At 43.1% G+C, this 20,472-nt stretch overlaps 1 protein-coding gene and 1 long non-coding RNA gene across 2 annotated transcripts in view; one reads left to right on the plus strand and one right to left on the minus strand.

Annotated features, from left to right (window-relative positions):
• Positions 1-1,544: 1,544 nt before the first annotated feature.
• LOC115463065 overlaps positions 1,545-20,472 on the plus strand; it is a 62,553-nt gene continuing 43,625 nt past the window's right edge. The window contains exon 1 of the long non-coding RNA XR_003940989.1: positions 1,545-2,476. This is a non-coding gene — a long non-coding RNA (uncharacterized LOC115463065). The remainder of the gene's footprint in view (positions 2,477-20,472) is intronic.
• F2R (coagulation factor II thrombin receptor) overlaps positions 2,469-20,472 on the minus strand; it is a 28,637-nt gene continuing 10,633 nt past the window's right edge. The window contains exon 2 of the mRNA XM_030193258.1: positions 2,469-4,701. Within this exon, the coding sequence (XP_030049118.1) occupies positions 3,506-4,701 (1,196 nt within the window). The 3' untranslated portion in view covers positions 2,469-3,505. The remainder of the gene's footprint in view (positions 4,702-20,472) is intronic.

Here is a 20,472-nt window from a genome sequence, read left to right on the forward strand (position 1 = left end):
ATAGCTTCTGTCGGCATTGCCGCGCGTCTTTGTAAACAGAGGTACTCCAATGAGAAAGAAGGCTGTTTTAGTAGTGGTTGGATATTTCTAGTTTGGAAGCTGTGTGTATTTTATAATTACATTATTCATTCAATGTGTATATTTTATGCTCATTTATTTATTAGCTTATTATAAATTGTTATGCTTTTGCTGATTTATGTTGTAAACTCTTATAACTCCTTGGTGAAGAACAGCGCACAATTCCAAATACAAGCTGTTGTAACTTAGAGCAAAATTCTTCCTAAATAATGTTATTAAAGACTTAGAAATGGAGGAGTCTTTTTACTAAGGTTTGCTGAAAAATGGCCTGCAGCAGTGTAGGTGTGGGTGTTGGGCGAGTGCAGATCCATTTTTCAGTGTGACTGTAAAAAAGGCCTTTTTAAAAGTTTTGCCAAAAATGGACATGCAGAAAAATAAAAATTGGCGCGCGTCCATTTTGGGTCTGAGACCTTACCGCCAGCCATTGACTTAGCGTAAGGGCTCACGCGCTATCAGGGCGGTAATGACCTACATGCGCCAGAACATAATTATTATTTTTCGAATGCACGACAAAAATGAAATTACTGCAAGGGCCATGCGGTAACTCCAAATTGGTGCATTAGGCACGCTTAGGCGCCTACACGGCTGAGTAAAAGGGCCCCGTAGTCTGTTAGGGTCACACATGGACCATCAGTTTCATATGACAAGCAGATAATTAAATGCTTTATGAGCTGTAATGTGTTAGCATTTCTGATGGCTTTTTAAAACATTCTTGAAGGCTGAGCAGATCGTTTTGGATGTATGAATTAGAGCTGTACCAAATATTCGTATTCGATTTGGCCCCAAATACAGTTTCCATAAAAACATTCATAATCATCCACAATACAAAGACATTACTCAACATAAAACAGCATACTCATATATAATTATCAAAATGCAGAAACAGTTTTGTTTTCAAAAGTTTTTTGAACTGCTTAAGGTCAGAGCATCGATGAAGCTGGCCAGAGAGTACATTCCACAAGGAGATTCCAGCTGACACAAAAGCCGAAGCTCTTGTATCAGCATAGCACAATTGCATTACTGCAGCAATAGAAATACGCATAGTACATTCTGATCTTAACCTACATCTGGGATGGTACACCTAAAGTGATTGCTTCAGGTAAAATGGAGCAGAAGCAAACAGCACCTGATAAACAATTGTCAGCACTTTAAATTGAATCCTTTGTGCCACTGGAAGCCAGTGTAGTTGCTTAAGAGCAGGTGTCGCATGTGAAAACCTAGATAAACCCACAATTGTTTTCACAGCAGCATTCTGGACTATCTGCAATGTCTTAAATCCTGAAAAAACCATACCAATATACAAGGCATTGCAGTAGTCCAGTCGCATCAAAATCATGCACTGAACCATACAACGGTAATCATGCAAAGTAAGCATTATTCATATTTGGCCAAATAGGCATTTAAATTGGAATACGAATAATCCAGGGCTCTACATGCTAAATCCTACTGATACTTGAGCTCTGATTTCATGTTGCTTCTTTTATTATTTGTTCTGTTAAAGCTCAATGCCTCTTATTCGTATTCAGCCAAATAGTAAAATATGCGATTCGGTACTGCTCTAGTATAAATCACATTGAGGGCAGTTCTATAACAGGGCACTTATTGGTACAAGCAGGCAAAAGGAACATAGACTTCTACTTTCCTTTATAGAATACTAGCCTAACTGGGTACCTAAGAGCCTAAAATATAGACACAATCATACTAACCATAGATCTGATGTAAGTGCAAGCACATAAGTGCAGCAGCTACCCAGGTACCTTACAGTAGTCTTTAAGTTACACATATAAGTAGGAGCACCACCTATGTCCTGTCTGTGCTCCGTCCTTCTGTACATTCCCATTGCAAATACACGCTAATTAGGTACCTGCAGTGCTTAAAGCAGCATGCTAGCATATATGGATATAGATGCACACATAAGCTAGCATTCTATACATTTACGTGCATAATGCACATGTAAATGCACATAAGTTCACACATATGCACACATATGCTAGCATTCAACACACATTTACATTCATAATGCATGTGTAAGTGCATGTAAGTGCATAAATGCATGTATGTGCACACAAGCTAGCATTCAGAACATTTACATACATAATGCATGTGTAAATGCATGTAAATGCACACACAAGGTAACATTCTACACATTTACATTAATAATGAACATTGATGCATGTAAGTGTACACAATAAGTTAGCATTCTAAACTTTACATACATAACGCATGCATAAATGCATGTAAGTGCACACAAGCTAGCATTCTAAGCATTTACATACATAATGCACAAGTAAATGCATGTACATGCATAATGCACAGTGATGCATGCAAGTGAACACAAAAGCTAGCATTCTAAACATTTATATGCATAATGCAAATGTAAATGCATGTAAGTGCACACGTAAGCTATCTTTCTAAACATTTACATGTTTAATGCACGTGTAAGTGTCGGCACCTATTTTACAGAACTGCCCTCTATCTGGTCAATGTTAAACTCCAAAAAGAAGCCAGGGTTTGGGCATTCCAGAGGCAGCACCAGTTATGCCAATATTCCACTGCTAAAATGTGTAAAACACCTAGGTGGGCCACACACTTAGCAGGTATAAGTTGGGTGTTCCAAGTTATATATGTCCTACATGGATAGCATTGTGAATATATATATAACATCATACTAAGTTAGATGTTTCAAATGATATGTTCTCCTTGTGGTCTTTTATTGCAAGTTCCGTGCTAAGCTGTTCTATAATCCTGATTCACATTTTCTTTTAACCAAAGTGTCTAGCTCATGTTTGCCATTGGTCCCCACTGCAGAGACTCACACCACAGTTAATATTAAAAATTGACCTTCACTAAACAAACAAAAAAGAACAGAAACCAAACTTCTTTCAGTAATTGGAGCCTGCTGCCTCTCCCTCCTTTCAGCTGTGCTGGTGTGCCCCTCATGTAGCTATATCTCATTTTAGTCCTTAGGGCCACATGACACAGAGTACAGTACCATGGTCATGGAGCCATAGGACAGTGCAGCCACCTTCTCCAGGGTTCCACACAAGTGCAGATAGAGTGGCCACCTCCACCTCTTGAGGCCAGTGCTGCTGAAGACAGCATGTCCTCCATCCATAGCCCCTCAGCTTCCAGGTCCCACTCCAATAACATCGAGTCACGATGGCAGCACCAGATGACAACACTGGATCACGGCAGAAGACAATTTGGGGGGGGGGGGGGTTCCCCGGTTATAACCAAGACTCAGCCTGTATTTGGCAAGTTCTGTGCTATTCTGTAGGTTACAGAAATATGATAGAATATAAGTATTATGCATATATCCAACATGCCTTTGGAAAAGAAGGCAGCAAAAACTGTTGAGGGAAGCAGAGTTTCGACACATTGAGCATAGTGAAGTGTGAATTCAAAACTCTACATTCAATCAATTCATTCAGGTTAACAGCTTTTTGTAAATACTGTTATTCACATCACTGGAACAGGTGTCTAACTTACTGGCCCTAATCATAGGCTGCCCACCGCCACTGCTGCTGCTGCTTCCCGCTTCAGAAGCCTTCTTACAACATAAGAGATTACGCAGATGTCTCTGGCACTGAGATGAAGCGTAGTAATATACCAAGGGGTCAATACAGCAGCTCACGCTACTGACACAGACACAGAGGATGTAAGCAAAATAGGTTGCATCACTGGGTCCCACTGAGATACGTAGATAATGGGTGAACAAGATAATATTAGTTGGCCCAAAACAAATAATAAAAACACAGAAGACGATCAAAGCCAGAAGTAAAGCACGGGTTTTCTTTTGCTTGTTCTCGGTACTGGTAGCACCGAGGCAGCGAATGATGCCTACATAACAGACTATGGTGATGGCACAAGGCAAGAAAAAGAAGAATGAGCAGAAAGTGATAAAGTAATAGAAGTAAAACTGGTTCTGGTCATCAAAATCCAGCACATCATGGCACGTGGTGATGTTCAGACTGGGTATTTTCATTGTCTGCTCCACAGCAAGGAAGGGGATGGTGCTAGCAGTAGCTATTATCCAAACCGTGAGGCAAATCAGCAAGGCTCGTCCTCGAGTACGCCACGACAGGGAGTGCATGGGGTAGACCACAGCCAGGAAGCGGTCGACACTGATGCTCGTTATCAGCAACACAGAGCAGTACATATTAGCATAGAAGGCAGCGGTAACAAAGCGGCACATTCCAGGCCCGAAAGCCCAGTCGTTTCCTAAGAAATAGTATATGACTTTAAAAGGAAGCACGCTTGTGAACAAGACATCAGCCATGGCCAGATTCAACATGTAGACCACAGCTGGCTTTTTCACCTTCATTCTGAACAAGAACATGATAATCGCCATGATGTTCAGCGGCATGCTTAAGCTGAAGACAAAAGTGTAGACAGAAGGAATGACAATGGTCAACCAGTGACTGGTGAGATAGCCTTTTGTTTCATTTGAGATGTCTTTTATTACTGTTGCTGCTGGATGCTGCTTTGATATGGCATTAAATCCTGATCCATCTTCAGAGTCATTTTCAGTATCCATCTCTTCATCTGGTATTGGTTCATAGGTTATAGATTGGGAATAAATAGAAAAGGATCTTAGTAGAGACCCATTGATCAGATGCGTATCTGAAACAAAACAAAACAAAGAACAAGTAAGAAAATGGAGACCACCTAAGCTTTTTACTACCTTGGGACAACTTTAAACTAGGTTTTACATCCATGACAAAATTTATAACATTCTGTAAAATGCAACACTATAGTTCTCTTTTTCAAAGCCGAGAGATGTCTCAAAATGGCCAAAAACATGTACATCTGCCGAAAACATCTAAATCACAATTTTCAAACAGCCAGAATTTAGATGTTTTCCACTGAGTTTGTCCAAATAGCAAGAGAGGGTATGTTGTGGTTGGGACTAGAGCGGCCCCAAACTTAGGACGTCTTTCAGCAACAATGGACCAGGAAGACCAAGTCTAAAAAGAAGCACGTTTTTATCTATATCTGTTTCAATCGTGTCTAAGTTATAAAAAGATGTCTGAATGACCAGCTGATCTCCTGGATGGATTAAGGCTTGACCCCTCCCTAATCACCCAGTGGATGCTATCTCCTCCCCACCCCCCCTAAGAACTGAAACTGAAAGGGGATACCAGGCGCTATGACGGCATCAGGTATTATGAGCATATCCAACAGAGCAGCAAGCAGCTCCCAGAAATAGCCTAGTGGTCAGTACAGTAGACTGTGAACAAGGAGATCCAAGTCCAAATCCCACTCACCCCAGTACATTTGTGGTGAAAATGGTGAGCCCTCCAAAAACACCAAATTAGCTACTGTACCTTAATATAGAAGACACCTGCAGGGTGAAGGGCGATTGTATGGTGTACAGTTAGGTACAGTAGGTTATATTGTGTTCCTGGAGGGCTCAGAATACAAAACAAAGAAATTATTAGTGGGTAGCATTATTACCATTTGCCCTTGAATTATACTTCCTACTAATTGTAGTATGTTTTTGAAATTAGTGCTCAGTATATTATCCATTTGTATAATCTGTCTTGTTCCTTTTTTTTTGGGTTGTTTTACCTGATGTAGAGTAATAACTTATGTATGGACTGTCGTTCAGACAGAGTTGAAAATCAAGGTCCGAATGTAATAAAAGTGAATTTTAAAGATTGTTTTTCAATTCTGTGTTGACCGACCAGTGCACTTGGGGTTGTATCTTTAATTAGAAATGATTGTTTAACTTTGATTGTGAGAAAATAAGTTGTTATGTCTGGTGTTTAACGCTGTATGATCATATTTATTGGCCCTACTAAAAAAATGCAATCTGATTAGGCATCTTAGGTATCTTCACAGAATCTTCTGGAAATACCAAGTAAAATTAGACTACAGTCTACTTGTAAAGCTTCTTTTTGAAACGCAAGGGCCCTGTGGAATGAGTCGCTCTAAGAGCTGCATCAAATTCCTTGTTGTGAAAGATTTAAGAAATGTTGATGGCTTGTTTTTTTAGGAAATGTTTTGCTGAGATAAGTTGATTGAATTTTGACTTGAGTAAGCCTGAGATGTATTGCATAGGGTTTTTATTTCAATTCACTTTGAGCTCCTGGTGAGGCAAAATGTCAAATAATGCAAATTACAGGATGTACAGGGCTTTACACTTGCAGATTCCTGGCTGTAGTTGGCTTCAGTTACACAGGGACAAATTCTTCTTCAGTGTTGAACCTAAGCTTTTCAGCTGTTTTTTTTATTATTAGAAACTACATATCTAACGACCCCTGAGGCAGGCGCTATGTGCTGAAACACGTCCTGTGTGTCGGGTCCATGCTGCAGGAGATTGATATACTATTTGGATCCTTGCTGTTGAATTAAAGGATTTGTCCCAATTTTGGAGGCTCTTGGTGCTTTTTTTTTTTTTTTTTTAAGTACAGGATGTCAAACATACTAGGTATCACAAAAAGAGGAAGGCTGCTGTGACTACCCTGCTTAACAGCTAAGAACGCTGCATGAAAGAATTGGGGTTTGATAAGATGCAATGTGATCACAAAAATATGTGATACCACCTTGTTTGATATTATAAGAAAGTTGATGCACGGCTCCTGATGAAGCATGTAAAGTGAAACGGGTTTGGCCACCATCGAGCCATAGCTAAATGCTCAACTATTTTTTATATATAAAAGAAGATAATATTTGAGAATAAAGGAATATTTGGAATTTTAATACATCGTGTTGATTATTTAAACATTTACACTGGACTCTTCACTTGTTGATGATAATCATACTAGGTATGCCACTGGTTCTGACCAACCTGGCACAATCCAGGCGCAGAGTGTGGATGAAACTGGAAGATACGTGGGCACTAGAGATATTCAATGCCAATGCCCGCATAGCTAACTGAGCAGATAGGACAGCATAAAAAGCAGTCCTGTATTTGCCTGGTGAGTTACGTGGGTGCAGGCACTGAATACGGATGACCAACTGCGTAACTTCTGAGTCTGCCAATGACCAGGATTTTCCATGCCAGGGAGAACCAAAGTACTGTGGTATGAACACCAAAAGTGTGAAATTCTGAATCGCATTTGTAACTTTATTATAACGAAAAGGTATTGTTTTGCCGACAATAGAGAACTATTTAGTGTTGAAATTGATTCTGAGATTTTTCCTTCTGAACAAACAAGAGAGTAGAAAGATTTATAATCATTTGTTTCTAAAGCTTTATATTTAGTGGAGTTTAGGTTTCTGAGTGGAGGAGGAGAAGCCTAAGGGTTAGTGCAGTGGGCTTTGATCCTGGGGAACTAGGTTCAATTCCCACTGGAGCTCCTTGTGACCCAGGGCAAGTCACTTAACCCTCCATTGCCCCAGGTACAAAAACTTAGATTGTGAGCCTTCTAGGGACAGAAAAAGGTACCTGCATATAATGTGAACGTCTAGTAGCACTAGAGAAATGATAAGTAGTATCTGCTTGATTTACTCCACTTCTCACTAGTACTGGATAGTAGGTATTTCATGCCAGTGCTTGGACATGGGCTAGCACTGAATATCTGGGTCTTATTCAGCTGGTGACAATAGAGTTTATAGAAATGTTGACCACTGCCAGCTGAAATTGACCCGATACAATTTAGGATGAATTTCATTAGGTTCTACAAAATTCACCAGCTGCCACTGTCATCATTTCTGAAACTGCTCCCTAACCAGATACCTTTCACTAGCCATTTACAGTGGAAAAAGGGACCTGTGCAACTTCGGCTTTCTATTCATTTCTAATTATTTATTTATTTATTGGGATTTATTAACTGTCCTAATGAACAGATTCACCAAAGGCTTTGATGGTATCCCAGGTTGATATATCTACTTGCTTTTATGGTTTAACTTTTTTATTGATGTCACATCCACAACATTTAAGCATCGATTACAATCACCAAAATGTGAACTCTAAAGTCAATAGCACAACCTTTGTTAAAGTAACATCAAATTTTTACATAGTCTTTTCATCCCTCCCCTTCCCCCCCACCCCCCAACCCTCTCATCCTCCCTCCCGGTCACCCTCCCTATGATCTGTCTAGAGGCAACAATGGAGTCTCATAGTTTGTTAAGGATGAGGCTTCTTCCTCTTTGCGTGAGTTTAGCTATAAAGGGACTCCACGTCTTTAAAAAACGTGATTTCCGCTTAAATGAACCCCTGGCCTCCTGCGCCTCCCAAGTCATCAGTTGGTGTACCTGATTGCGCCAGTGCCAAAATTCAGGTCTATCCGGAACAGTCCATTTTTGCAAAATACATTTACGTGCTAGTAAACAAAGCTTTCTACACAGCAGGACTTCCTCTGCCCTTAGCCCCCCAAAAGAGCCAGGACAATCCAATAACAACTGTTGAGGCGTGCCCTGCACCCTTCTCGACAGCATCAAGGAAAGAAAGGCCACCACCCGTTTCCAAAAACATCTTATAATCCCACATTCCCATAAACCATGATATAGTGTATTATCAGCTTGATTACATTTCATACAGGTTGGCGAGCCAATTCCTCCCGCTCTAAATAATTGTACTTGTGAGAAATATGCCCTGTGGATGATTCGGTATGCACATTCTCTGTACCCCGCCCCACTGATTATCTGCGGAATACCTTTGAGGTGTGCTATAATATCCCAGGAGGCGAGATCACATCCCACATCTAGTTCCCATCTCCGTCTGAGCTATGTTAAATCCCTGGCTGGTGCCAAGGACCATATTTTCTTCTGGAGGCCCGAGATTGAAGGAGCTTCCTCAGCAGCCTCCTCAAACAGTGTCTGAATCTTCTCCCCCAATTTGTAATTCAGGGACGCCCTGTCTAAGGATTGTACATAGTGCTTCAACTGACAGTAGGCAAAAGTGTCTCCCCAGCATAATGACTCATTAGGGATCAATTGCTCCAGTGGTTTAATCACTCCAGTCTGATCTACCACAACCCCCAAATTATGAAGTCCCCGTCTCACCCAGTGTTGGAATACTGGGTTCTCATTTCTAGGTAAAAATTGCGGATTCCCCTGTATAGTTAGCAATTCTGTCGCATATGGGTCTCCACCTAATAATTTCCCCAGAAATCTCCAGGCTCCCTGTAAAGGTCCTAATAGTATCGAACCTCTCATTCTTTGTGGCAGTGAAGATCTATCTCCCTGCAATAGTGAAATCAATTGATAAGGACTAAAGAGTGATTTCTCCAACTCTATAGGTGTGTGATAATTTGATAAGAATACCCAGTCCCTCACATGTCGCCACAAACAAGCGAGATTATAATATTTAATATTAGGTAGGCCCAACCCCCCTTGACTCCACCCTCCCATTAGCAACTGCTGGCGAATTTTTGCTTTCTTATACGCCCAGCAAAACTTCGTTACCATGCTATAGAACACTCTAATATCCTTCATCAATAAGTGCAATGGCAGCGTTTGCATCACATAAAGCCACCTTGGCAAAATAACCATGCGAATTAAGCACAGTCGCCCTGATAGTGATAATGTCAGAGTTCTCCAGGCCTCCAATTGCTGTTTGGGCTTAGCCAACAGCCGCTTAATATTTATACTGTAAATCCCCCTTGTCCGGGCTGGTAGAAGGATACCTAAATAACGAAATGATTCCTCCACCCATCTTAGTTGGAATTGTCCCGGCCATGCACTACGAGTTTCAGCAGTAAGAGCCAATGCTTCAGACTTGTCATAATTTAGTTTAAGACCAGAATAGGACCCAAATTCTTTAAATATCTCTAAAAGATACGTTAGCGTCTCCCATGGCTTCGTGAGTATGATTAACAGGTCGTCGGCAAATGCCGCCACTTTAAATTCCTGGTGCTCAAATTTAACTCCTTTAATTGCCGGGCATGTACATATGTCTCGGATCAGGGGATCCAAGTATAGAGCAAAAAGTAAATCTACTTGCTTTTAAATAGAATGGAAAAAAATACAAAATGAAATATCTTGTCCTTTGAGAGACTAGAGATAGAAAGTTTAGTGGTGGCATCAGCTGAAGTTATTCTGCCCTGCTAGTCCCTCCTCAGCCCCCCCTCCCACACACACCTGTTCTTATATGCCAATCCAGCTCATACCCTCTCCTTATCAACATTGAAAAGGCTCAAGCAAAATCAAGTTACTGCTTTAAGTAATTTCTGAAAGTACACAACTGCCAAACCATCCCAAGCCAGTGACTGTAAATATTGTCCAATCCTTCCTTACTACTACTTTCTCTCCTCACATGTCCACCCACTGTGTTATATGAGAGAGATAGGGCCACAGTGATTCTTGTGTATCTCCTCCTACTTAGGAGGACTGCAACTAGTTTCACAAAATCTCCAACACTATTTCCCCTAAGGCCTCGTTGTAATCCCAAGAACGCTTGTGGGTATTCTTCATCTTTCTCAGCCCTTAAATCCATGAACAGTAAAAAGCAGCTGAAATGAATTAATTGGTCTGTGAAAGCCACACACTTGCAGGGCAATTCTATAACAAGGCACCTGATAGGATCCTATGGTGGAAAAGCAACATAAGTGCCCACTTTTTTTTATCTGGTAATACTAGCATAACTGGGTATATACATGCACAAAAGTTAGGTGCAAGTACTTATGCCAGCCATAGAGCTCATGTAAATGCTCACACCTATATGTCAGAGATATGCATGCGCTTATAGTTTTCTATATGTTACATGCATAAGTGTTAGTTCTGTCCAGGGTCCATCCATGTAAACACCCCCTTGCAAATATCCACTTCACTTACATTGTATTTGCAAAAAGTGCTTAGGCGGAATTTTGGCATTTATGTTGTATGTATGCACACATATGCACGTCAGTGCCATTATTCTAAACATTTGCACACATATCTACTAATTCTATAAAGGTTACCAAAAACTGCACATGCAAATTTGGGTGTGCACCCAATTTGCCTGAATAACAAGCCAATTAGTGCAAATAATTGGCAATTTAACAATTATTGGCACAAATTGGAGTCAATTAAGATATATGCATGTAAATTTAGGCATGTGATCCACACCCACATTTTATACATGTCCCCAAAAAGGGGGCATGGAAATGGGAGGGTCATGGGTGTGAGTTTTTGGTAATGTGCGCAATTATAGAATAAGGGGGTTCCGCGCATAAATTTAGCAGGGGCACTTGCACTACATTTTTGTTGGTGCAAATGGACATGCTTAAATTTACGCACAATCACCAGGACTTAAGCCTTATTCTATGAAATGTGCCTAACTTTAGGTGTGGTTATAGAATAGCAATTAAGTGGGGTTTTTGGCACCAATGTTTTTAGGCGCAATTTATAGAATTTAGTCCATAATAGGAATGTAACTGAATTTTCAGGCATTTCTGCTGAGTGAGATTCTAGAGTGTGGGGATACCTCCCTGGGCCTAAGGGGAATTGAAAACTGAACTTTATTCACAGTTTACACCTTGTCTCTGGATGCTAAGCCTGAAGGGGATTAGTGATAGAGGTAGTTCTACTCTCTCAAAAAGGCAAAAAGGGCTTCAGATACTTATATGGTTAGAAGAAAGAAAATGAAGGATCAAAAGAAAAACAAACTGTGCAAAGACAGTACACAGAGCAGATTATTGTCCAGGAAATAGCACATTTCTAGTTATTGAAAAGAAACTGGGCTGAAGGAACAAGAAAACTTCCCACTATTTTAATTAATAGCTTATTAAATTTTCAAAATTAACATAGCAAAGCAAAGCAACCCAACACCATATCAATATAGCACAGGGAGCTTATGTACAGTCAATCATATAAATAAAATAAAAGCCCTATGTTAAAAGCTCCAACTTTCTGCTATTTATAACCCTACCAGCAACTCAGAACTGTTTTTCATTCATCTATCTTTGTTTAAATTAAAAACAAAAGGCCAGAAGGTCTTGGAGCAGGCAGGCATAATTCAGCCTGATGTATTTAAAGTGGATAAAAAGCCTCAAAGAAAAAAAACACATTTGAAAATGTCATAATTGACATGTGGTTTTATTAATGAGGAAGAGCTGGCAGCTTCTCTGCAAAGTTAGCAGTTCTCCACAAGCACACTGGCCTTCCCTGAAAAACAGACAACATGGTATTACACTATCTCAGTGCTGTTCCCAGTTCCTATTCCCTAATGATTCAGCAGCAGCATGAGCTAAGAGATATGAAACATGTGCAGGCTGATTTTAGATTGTATGCGGAGGGGGGGGGGGGGGGGGGAAGTCAAGATGTATGCAATTCACATACTATTTATAAAGAGGCTCTGCAGAGGGAGCAGCAATTATATGGCCTCATGATCAAAAGCAAACTCCGGCGTTAGAGGCTGTTAACGCCATACTAGCGCCGGAGTTTGCTGCCGACCCATGATCAGAGCCCCCGAGCGCCTGAAACAACGTACTCAAGGGCTCTTAGCGCAAGTAGCATCCCCAATGATCAGCGTCCAGCATGCCAAAGATTGGGTCGCTGGCCGCGGCAAATTCAACGCCAGCTCCGAGCTGGCGTTAGACTTTGCGGATCATTGGGGAGGAATGGTGAGCCCTGTCCAGCATGCAGTTGCATGCAGGCAGGCCCCCGTTCCCCCCCAAAGCAAACGCGAACAGGGGGCTGGAGGTCCGGTGGACCTCCGGTCCCCCCAATGATCCCACCCCCTCCATGTTCAGGGAGGGCTGGAGATCCAGTGGGTCTCCAGCCCCCCCCCAAACTCATAGAAATTGTGAAGTGGCCATCTCCGTCCAAACGCTCTCCCACCCTCCCACCCAGCGATGGGGGGGGGGGGGGGGCTGGAGGTCCGGTGGGTCGCCAGCCCCCCCAAACCCATAGAAATTGTGAAGTGGCCATCTCCGTCCAAACGCTCTCCCACCCTCCCACCCAGCAACGGGGGGGGGGGGGCTGGAGGTCCGGTGGGTCTCCAGCCCCCCAAACCCCCAGAAATCGTGAAGTGGCCGCCTCCAGTCAAACACTCTCCCATCCAGCGATGGACCTCCAGCCCACCCCAACTCCTCTCCCCCAGCATTCTCCTTTCAATCCCTGGTGGTCCGTGACGCAGCCTGCCTCCCTCCTCTTCCAGTCGACGCCGCTGGATGGGAGAGCGTTTGGCCGGAGGCGGCCACTTCACGATTTCTGGGGGTTTGGGTGGGCTGGAGACCCACCGGATCTCCAGCCCTCCCTGAACAAGGAGGGGGTGGGATCATCGGGGGGACCGGAGGTCCACCGGACCTCCAGCCCCCTCCCCCCCCCCCCCCCGTCGCTGGGTGGGAGGATGGGAGAGGGTTTGGCCAGCAGCGGCAGCCATGACGTTTTCTGGGAATTTGGGGGGTCTGGAGACCCACTGGACCTCTAGCCCCCGTTGTTCGGGCCTCGAGGCAGGCTGTTTGACAGGTTTGGGCTTTTGACAGCCCAGACCTGTCAAACAAGTGCGGGAGGATTGTGCTGAGCGCATGCTCAGGCACAATTCTCCCGCACTTCTACATGATAAAGAAAATAGTGCTGCTTAGATTTGCATGCATTATCTTTGATCATCAATGCAGAAAAGCCCTGCGCTGTCCTAGCGCTATTTTTAGGGCGCTGTTTGGAACAGCGCGGGGCTTTTGATCATGAGGGCCATAGAGAGCTCAGGTGGGGATAAGAGATGTAGATGTCCTCCCTCCTCCCAAACACAGACATGGCAGCAGCTTTCTTGAAATTGCTGCTCCCTCTGGACATGGCCTTCATCCCAGCATCAGCACTGATGGCAGCCCCCACCTACATGAGGTACTCTCCCCCGAGGCCCAAACTGCCCCCCTTGAATCAAAAGTAGCAAATTAATGATCCCAGCAGACTTCTCACCTCCACCCTCCAAACTGACTGCTAGCGGTAGTATCATGAGGCTACATCTAAGGGTCATCAGCACCATTTTGAAGCCAGCAGCTGACATTATAGGGGCAAAGGGGGACTTCTACTGTCTGGGGATTCTAGACCACTAGGTCCTGGGGTTGCATGGGGGAGGGGGAGTCCAATGGGGCCTGTGAAGGAGTGGAGTGTGGATTTCTGATGGGTCAGATCTAGAGAAGGTGAGGGACCAGAAGCAGGTAACTAATAAAAGTGCAGTAAGATGGCATCCTTTACCCTATCTTACATTTTCCCTTTGACGTGTACAAGGGAATGACTACTACTACTTATCATTTCTAAAGCGCAACTAGACGTACGCAGCGCTGTACACTTGAACATGAAGAGCAGGTGTATATTCCCAGGTTTACCTGTCAGGACATACACATGTATTCCCTAAACAAAATAGTGAATACACATGATATTTGCTATGGTCCTACCCAAGCCGTGCCCACACTATGCCCCTGTTCAACATACATGAACGGAAACACAAAAGAGCAGATCGATAAGAGAGAAATATTAATTTATTAAATAACAAAAATATTCAGAATCAGCCCGACACAGGCCGTGTTTCGCCCATTTCAGAGTTGTGTGGGTGCAGGACGGACCTTGCGTCGCTCCCTTTTATGACTTATCCGATATGCTGTTTTTTTTGCACAACCCTTTGAAGATATATGCTTCCACATCTTCTAGACATTTTATACAGCGATACTAATATTTCCTTGACAGTAAAGGAATATTATATAGCCCCTGACGCAGCAGTGCTGGGCGAAACAAGGCCTGTGTCGGGCTGATTCTGAATATTTTTGTTATTTAATAAATTAATATTTCTCTCTTATCGATCTGCTCTTTTGTGTTTCCATTTTGGAGTTTGCAGGCTGGTTGCCCTGTTGTTTTCAACATACATGAACTTCAGATATACCCATGTAAGAATCAAATTTCTAAAATTGAATTTTCCACTTGTATGTGCAGGTTTTTACATATGAATATCATGAATAGGGTTTCTAAAATAAGGGCATTAATATTCATCTGTAGTTAATAACTAGTACTTTCAGAGGAACAGAACAGGGCTGACGTGGAGGGGCATAATCGAATGGAAATGCCTATCTCCATGGGCGTTTATCTCCGAGAACGGGTCCGTGAAGGGGCGGGCCGAACCATATTTTCGAAAAAATGGACGTTTTTGAGCTGGGCGGTTTTTTTTTTAGCGATAATGGAATCTAAAAACGCCCAGCTCAAAAACGTCCTAATCCGAGCCATTTGGTCGTGGGAAGGGCCAGGATTGGTAGTACACTGGCCCCCTGATATGCCAGGACACCAACTGGGCACCCTAGGTCAGTGCGGTGGACTTCAGAAAAAGCTCCCACATGCATAGCTCCCTTACCACGGGTGCTGAGCTCCCAACCCCCTCCCCAAAAACCCACTACCCACAAATGTACAACACTACCATAGCTCTTAGGAGTGAAGGGGGCACCTACATGTGGGTACAGTGGGTTTTGGAGGCCTCCCATTTACCAGCACAAGTGTTACAGGTGGGGGGGGGGATGGGCCTGGGGCCACCTGGCTGAAGTGCACTGCGGTACCCACTAAAAGTGCTCCAGGGACCTGCATACACGCAGGCCTCTAGGACTGGTTGTTGCTATATAACAGGACTGGTTGTTGCTATATAACATTGGCACACCAGTTGACACCTGAAGACTAATCTCTCCGAAAACGTCCTTTATTGGAATAACCGCCTTTACTCACAGTTAACTGCAGATCAGAGGTTGTGCCCCACTGGCAACGAGTCTCCCTGGTACTGAGATGAGCAGTAGGTCAGAGCTGGCAGAATGCTGTACAATGCCCTCTTTCTGCCACATTCAAGGGAAGAACTAAGTTCTCTAACGTGGCTAACACAGGAAAGGGAACTAAAACTGGCTTACAAAAATGGCCACTACCGCATGTACTACAACAGGAAACACAACAGGGCACACTCTGACTCAGTAGGCAGGGGGAAAAGCACCATGGGAGAACAGCCTACCAACTACCAACATCGTGAGACTGTAACACAAGCTAATGAAATCACGGAGTCCAATACCCTACACCCACCACAATGCAATGCTGATGTGACCCTGTACTGCACCTGAGAGCCACATCTGACCCAGGGAAAGACTGTTACAGGATCGAACACATTCTGCTGTCATGGAGGTGGGTACGGCATTTGAGGCTGGCATACAGGCTGGAAAAAAAGTTTTTAAAGTGGGGGTTTTTTGGTGGGAGGGGGTTAGTGACCACTGGAGGAGTCCGGGGAGGTCATCCCCGATTCCCTCCAGTGGTCATCTGGGCAATTGGAGCACTTTTTTGGGACTTGTTCGTGAAAAAAAAGGGTCCAAAAAAAGTGACCCAAAATCACGGTAAAAACGCCTTTTTTTTTCGATTATCAGCTAAAGACGCCCATCTCTCCTCGGCTGATAACCACGCCCCAGTTCCGCCTCCACCACGCCCCCGTCAACTTTATTCATTTCCGCGATGGAGTGCAGTTGGAAACGCCCAAAATCGGCTTTCGATTATACCGATTTGGGCGCCTTTGCGAGACAAACGTCTATCTCCCGATTTAGGTCGCACTATAGGTGTTTTTCTCTTTCGAAAATAAGCTGGACGATCTTCTTAAATGGAGAGTTAACACTTTTGGATCCCAAGATGCAACATAAAGAGGCCAACAATAAAAGTTAGGTAATCCCTCTTTTTTTGTCCCAAAACATATTTGCACAATCCTCCTCTGAATTGGGCACCATTTAGAGAACAGCGCTTAATGCCAGGATCCCAAGGATTTACACCAACTGAACCCTGGTGTATATCAGATGTGGATCCCCTGAATTCTATAACAGTAGTGAATGCCTCTGACCCGCCCATGCCCCCTTTTTAGTTGCACGATAAAGGATTTGCACACTCATCTTTACAGAATAGTGTCTATGTCAGCATTCATTGTCTAGGTATGGTCCCGGGTCCAGTTCGCAGAGGCAGTGGGTTTTCAATAATGCACAATCTACACGGGTTTGGATATATATAGAAAGTATATTATATTTACATAAATAGGCTCACAGCACTTAGTACAGGTAAATATTACAATGCTGTATCTGTGTGTGGGGGTTTAGATGGGAATCAATGAGAGAAAGGTAAGAATGGGGGGGGGGGGGTGCAGAGAAAGAGGGAAGCCTTGAGGTAGGGCTGAAGATGTGTGTGTGCAGAGAAAGAGAAAGAGCCTAAGAAAGCAGAGGCATGTGCTCTGAGAGAGAAAGCTTTGGGGTAGGGCTGAAAGAGAAAGGGGGGCCAGAGCCAGGGGCTCTGGTGGCTGAAGATGTGTGTGTGCAGAGAGAGAGAAAGGAAGAGAAGCAGCCAGAGCAGAGCTGTGTGCTCTGCTTTATATATATATCTAAAAGCTACAACGAACCAGGGTATAATCCAGTGGCGTAGCCAAGGGTGGGCACGGGTGAGCCCAGGCCCACCCACTTTGGGCTCAGGCCCACCCAGTAGCAGCACACCTATGATGTGGCTGGCAGGGATCCCTAAGCCTCACCAGCCAAAAACTCCCAACAACTGTCCCTCCTGCTTACCTGGAAATAGCAGATCTTCGCCTGCAGCGAGGAGTGACGGATACATACTATTCGCACCAGCCCCACAGCCTTCCCTCTGATGTATTCCCACCTATGCGGAAACAGGAAGTTGCATCAGAGGGAAAGGCTGTGGAGGCAACATGAGCAGTGTGTATTAGTTGCTGCATGCGAGGGAGGGAGGATGTTTGAGAGACCAAATGGAATGCAGGCGAGAGAGGGAGAGACCAAATCATTTATGGGACAGGGCAAAGTTATTCTGCCCACCCATCCTGGGACCAGGCCCACCCAAAATTGGGTGTCTGGCTACGCCCCTGGTATAATCAGGAGGGAGCAAATGAGAGAACCAACAATCCAGAATCTAATCAACTTCTTTGAAAATATTTTTATAATAAATGGAGAAATCTCAGAGTAAAGACTCACCCAAACGGAACTACACAAAGTGATTTATGCCCCAGAGGGTGGACAAGCTTCTTTATCATGGAATATCTCCAATGTTTTTTTCTTTTTATTTCATGTAAGCAATAACCCTCATGTGCTCCAAAATAAACAATGTGCCATTTAAAATATCTGGATATGTTCCCTCATTCGCTCTATCCGATGTCTTGCACCTAAACAAGCGCTACTTGTCTCATGTAAAAAATATAGTTCTTGCTTTTACATTGTCAAATGTTATGGTGTACTATCAGTCACTGTAATACACTATATTTTCATAGCGCTGTATAATTTAACTTAACTTATGAGTCAATGGACCTTGCAGCTTGAAATGACCTCTCTTCGTGATCTCCAATGTTGCAATTTTCTGTCCATACTTTTCTGCCGCTATCAACCTCCTAAAGTTCAACACTGCAGAGTTTCGTTTTCACTTCTTCAGGAACTTCAAAGGTGATTTGTGAAAACAGCTGAAAAAAACGTACCTCTCTCAGACAGGTGCACCTGTCAAATAACTTCTTTTCTTCCCAGCCTTTGTTATCAGTTATTTCCTTTGCAACCTCCAGTTTAATTTCCTGATGTAAGGGAGGTGAGCATTTTCACAGGTTTTACTCTTTGAAGTCCCTAGTTTTGGATCCTCTCTATTTTCACAAGTACCCCTAATTAACATACCTTTGTCCTCTCTGGGCATCTGGGAGCAGGGCTCTCTGAGAATAATAAATCCAGACAAAGGGCTAGCAGGCAGCTGGGCACCATTTTGTTCATTTGCCATCCTCAGGGCTTCCTGAGGGAGAGGGGAGTTATCAGAAGCTGGTTTCATATTAATCTAAGTGTGTCCAGCAATCCTGACATCCAGCAATCCTGACAAATAGTACTTAGCAAGATGCAAATGGAAATCCAAATTGTTGCTAATTAACACTGATAATTGATTGTTAGCACCCATTTTTTACGCTAATAGACTCATTACTCAATTAACTTTGCATGCGCAATTTTAAGCACCATTTATTGGATTCCCCTGCACATATTAAGAAGCTCATTTTATATCTATATTCCGTCCGTGCACTCTACATTTTAGTAAAAGGCCCCTAAGGAGCTTAAATGCATATTTTACAGAATAGCAACTAGAAGGGAATTCTTTATATGCCACCTTAAAAATTGGTGCCGAAAAACCACACGGTTAGCATGATTCTATAAACTACATCTAAAGGTACGCTTAGTTGATAGACTATGCTCACGCGTGACTAAAATTTAAGCACACCCACACAGGCCACCTAAAACCAAGCCTAAATACCTGCACCTACGTTAGACACAGATTGGGTGTATTCTATAATATTGCACATAGTTTTTTAAAATGCCCACAATACATCCATGGTCAAATCCCATTTTTGACTGTGTGTATTAGAATTTACATTCACCATGTTATAGAATACGCCTAGAAACTTGTGCGTGTTAATTCTAATTACAGCCAATTAGTGCCGCTAATTGGTTGTTATATACCAATTATCATGCTGATTGGCTTGTTAATTAAGTTGTGCATGCAATTTGGCCATGCGGCTAAATTAGCACACACAACTTAAGGCACCATATATAGAATTTGGGGGCTAGTGCTTACACATGTAAGTCTTTAGATTCTAATAAATAGTCAGGCTGAAGACTATAAGAGCAATTAGAAAGGCGGTGGATATCGCTCCTAAAGAAGCAATTAGCGAAACAGAAGCTTGCTGTAGAGCGTCCCCAGCCAGATTCATGCTATAAAGCTCAGATAAGTGCAGCCAAATATTAGACATTGATAAGTCTGTAAGAATTTTCAGGAGGTTTTTGACTGATGAGGAGCTGGCCAAATATCCATTTTTAAAAAACAGGGCAAGTCCTTGAATAATGGATATAGTAGGCATCAACCATTTTTATAGTTAATCTTTCAATTAACAAAAACGGTTGAGCTTCTGAAGTCTTTTCCTCCATTATAATCCTATATTATAGCAATTGAGAGGGTTGATTGCTTGATGCAATATATAACGGTATTTTACCAGCAGTTTTCCATCGGTTATCTTATTTAATCACTAAGCTGGATATATTGCAAGGATGTGTGCTATTCTCTTCTTTTTGAGTCTGTGTTGGGAGCTTACTTCTAATTAGCTTGTGTTTTAAGTTAGGTGGCTGTCGGAAGGATGGGATGGGAATATCTCTTTCAGTAGTTCATCCTCCTGGAGTAGAGGCTGCAGATCTTTTATGATTTTTCTTAATTTTTCCAGCTCTGGGTTGTATGTCACTATAAGGGGGATTCTGTCCATAGGTGCCGACTCTGTGGGTGCTCGAGCACCTCCAATATTTTCCCAGCCATCAGTCATCCAAAGTTCCAGTTCCAATGTCCCCAGTCCGACCTACCCGCCCTCTTCTCCCTCAACAGCCCTCCTTGCTTTCCTGCCACCCAGCCAGCTCTTAAAACTCATTTTACCTGACTGAAGTCGTGACTGCAAAAGAAGAAGAATAGAGCAGGCTCGCCTTCAGCCTTCCCCTTCTCTCTCAATGTCCTGTCCTTGTCCACTAC

This window comes from Microcaecilia unicolor, chromosome 2 (assembly GCF_901765095.1).
Source record: "Microcaecilia unicolor chromosome 2, aMicUni1.1, whole genome shotgun sequence".
Taxonomy (NCBI): domain Eukaryota; kingdom Metazoa; phylum Chordata; class Amphibia; order Gymnophiona; family Siphonopidae; genus Microcaecilia; species Microcaecilia unicolor.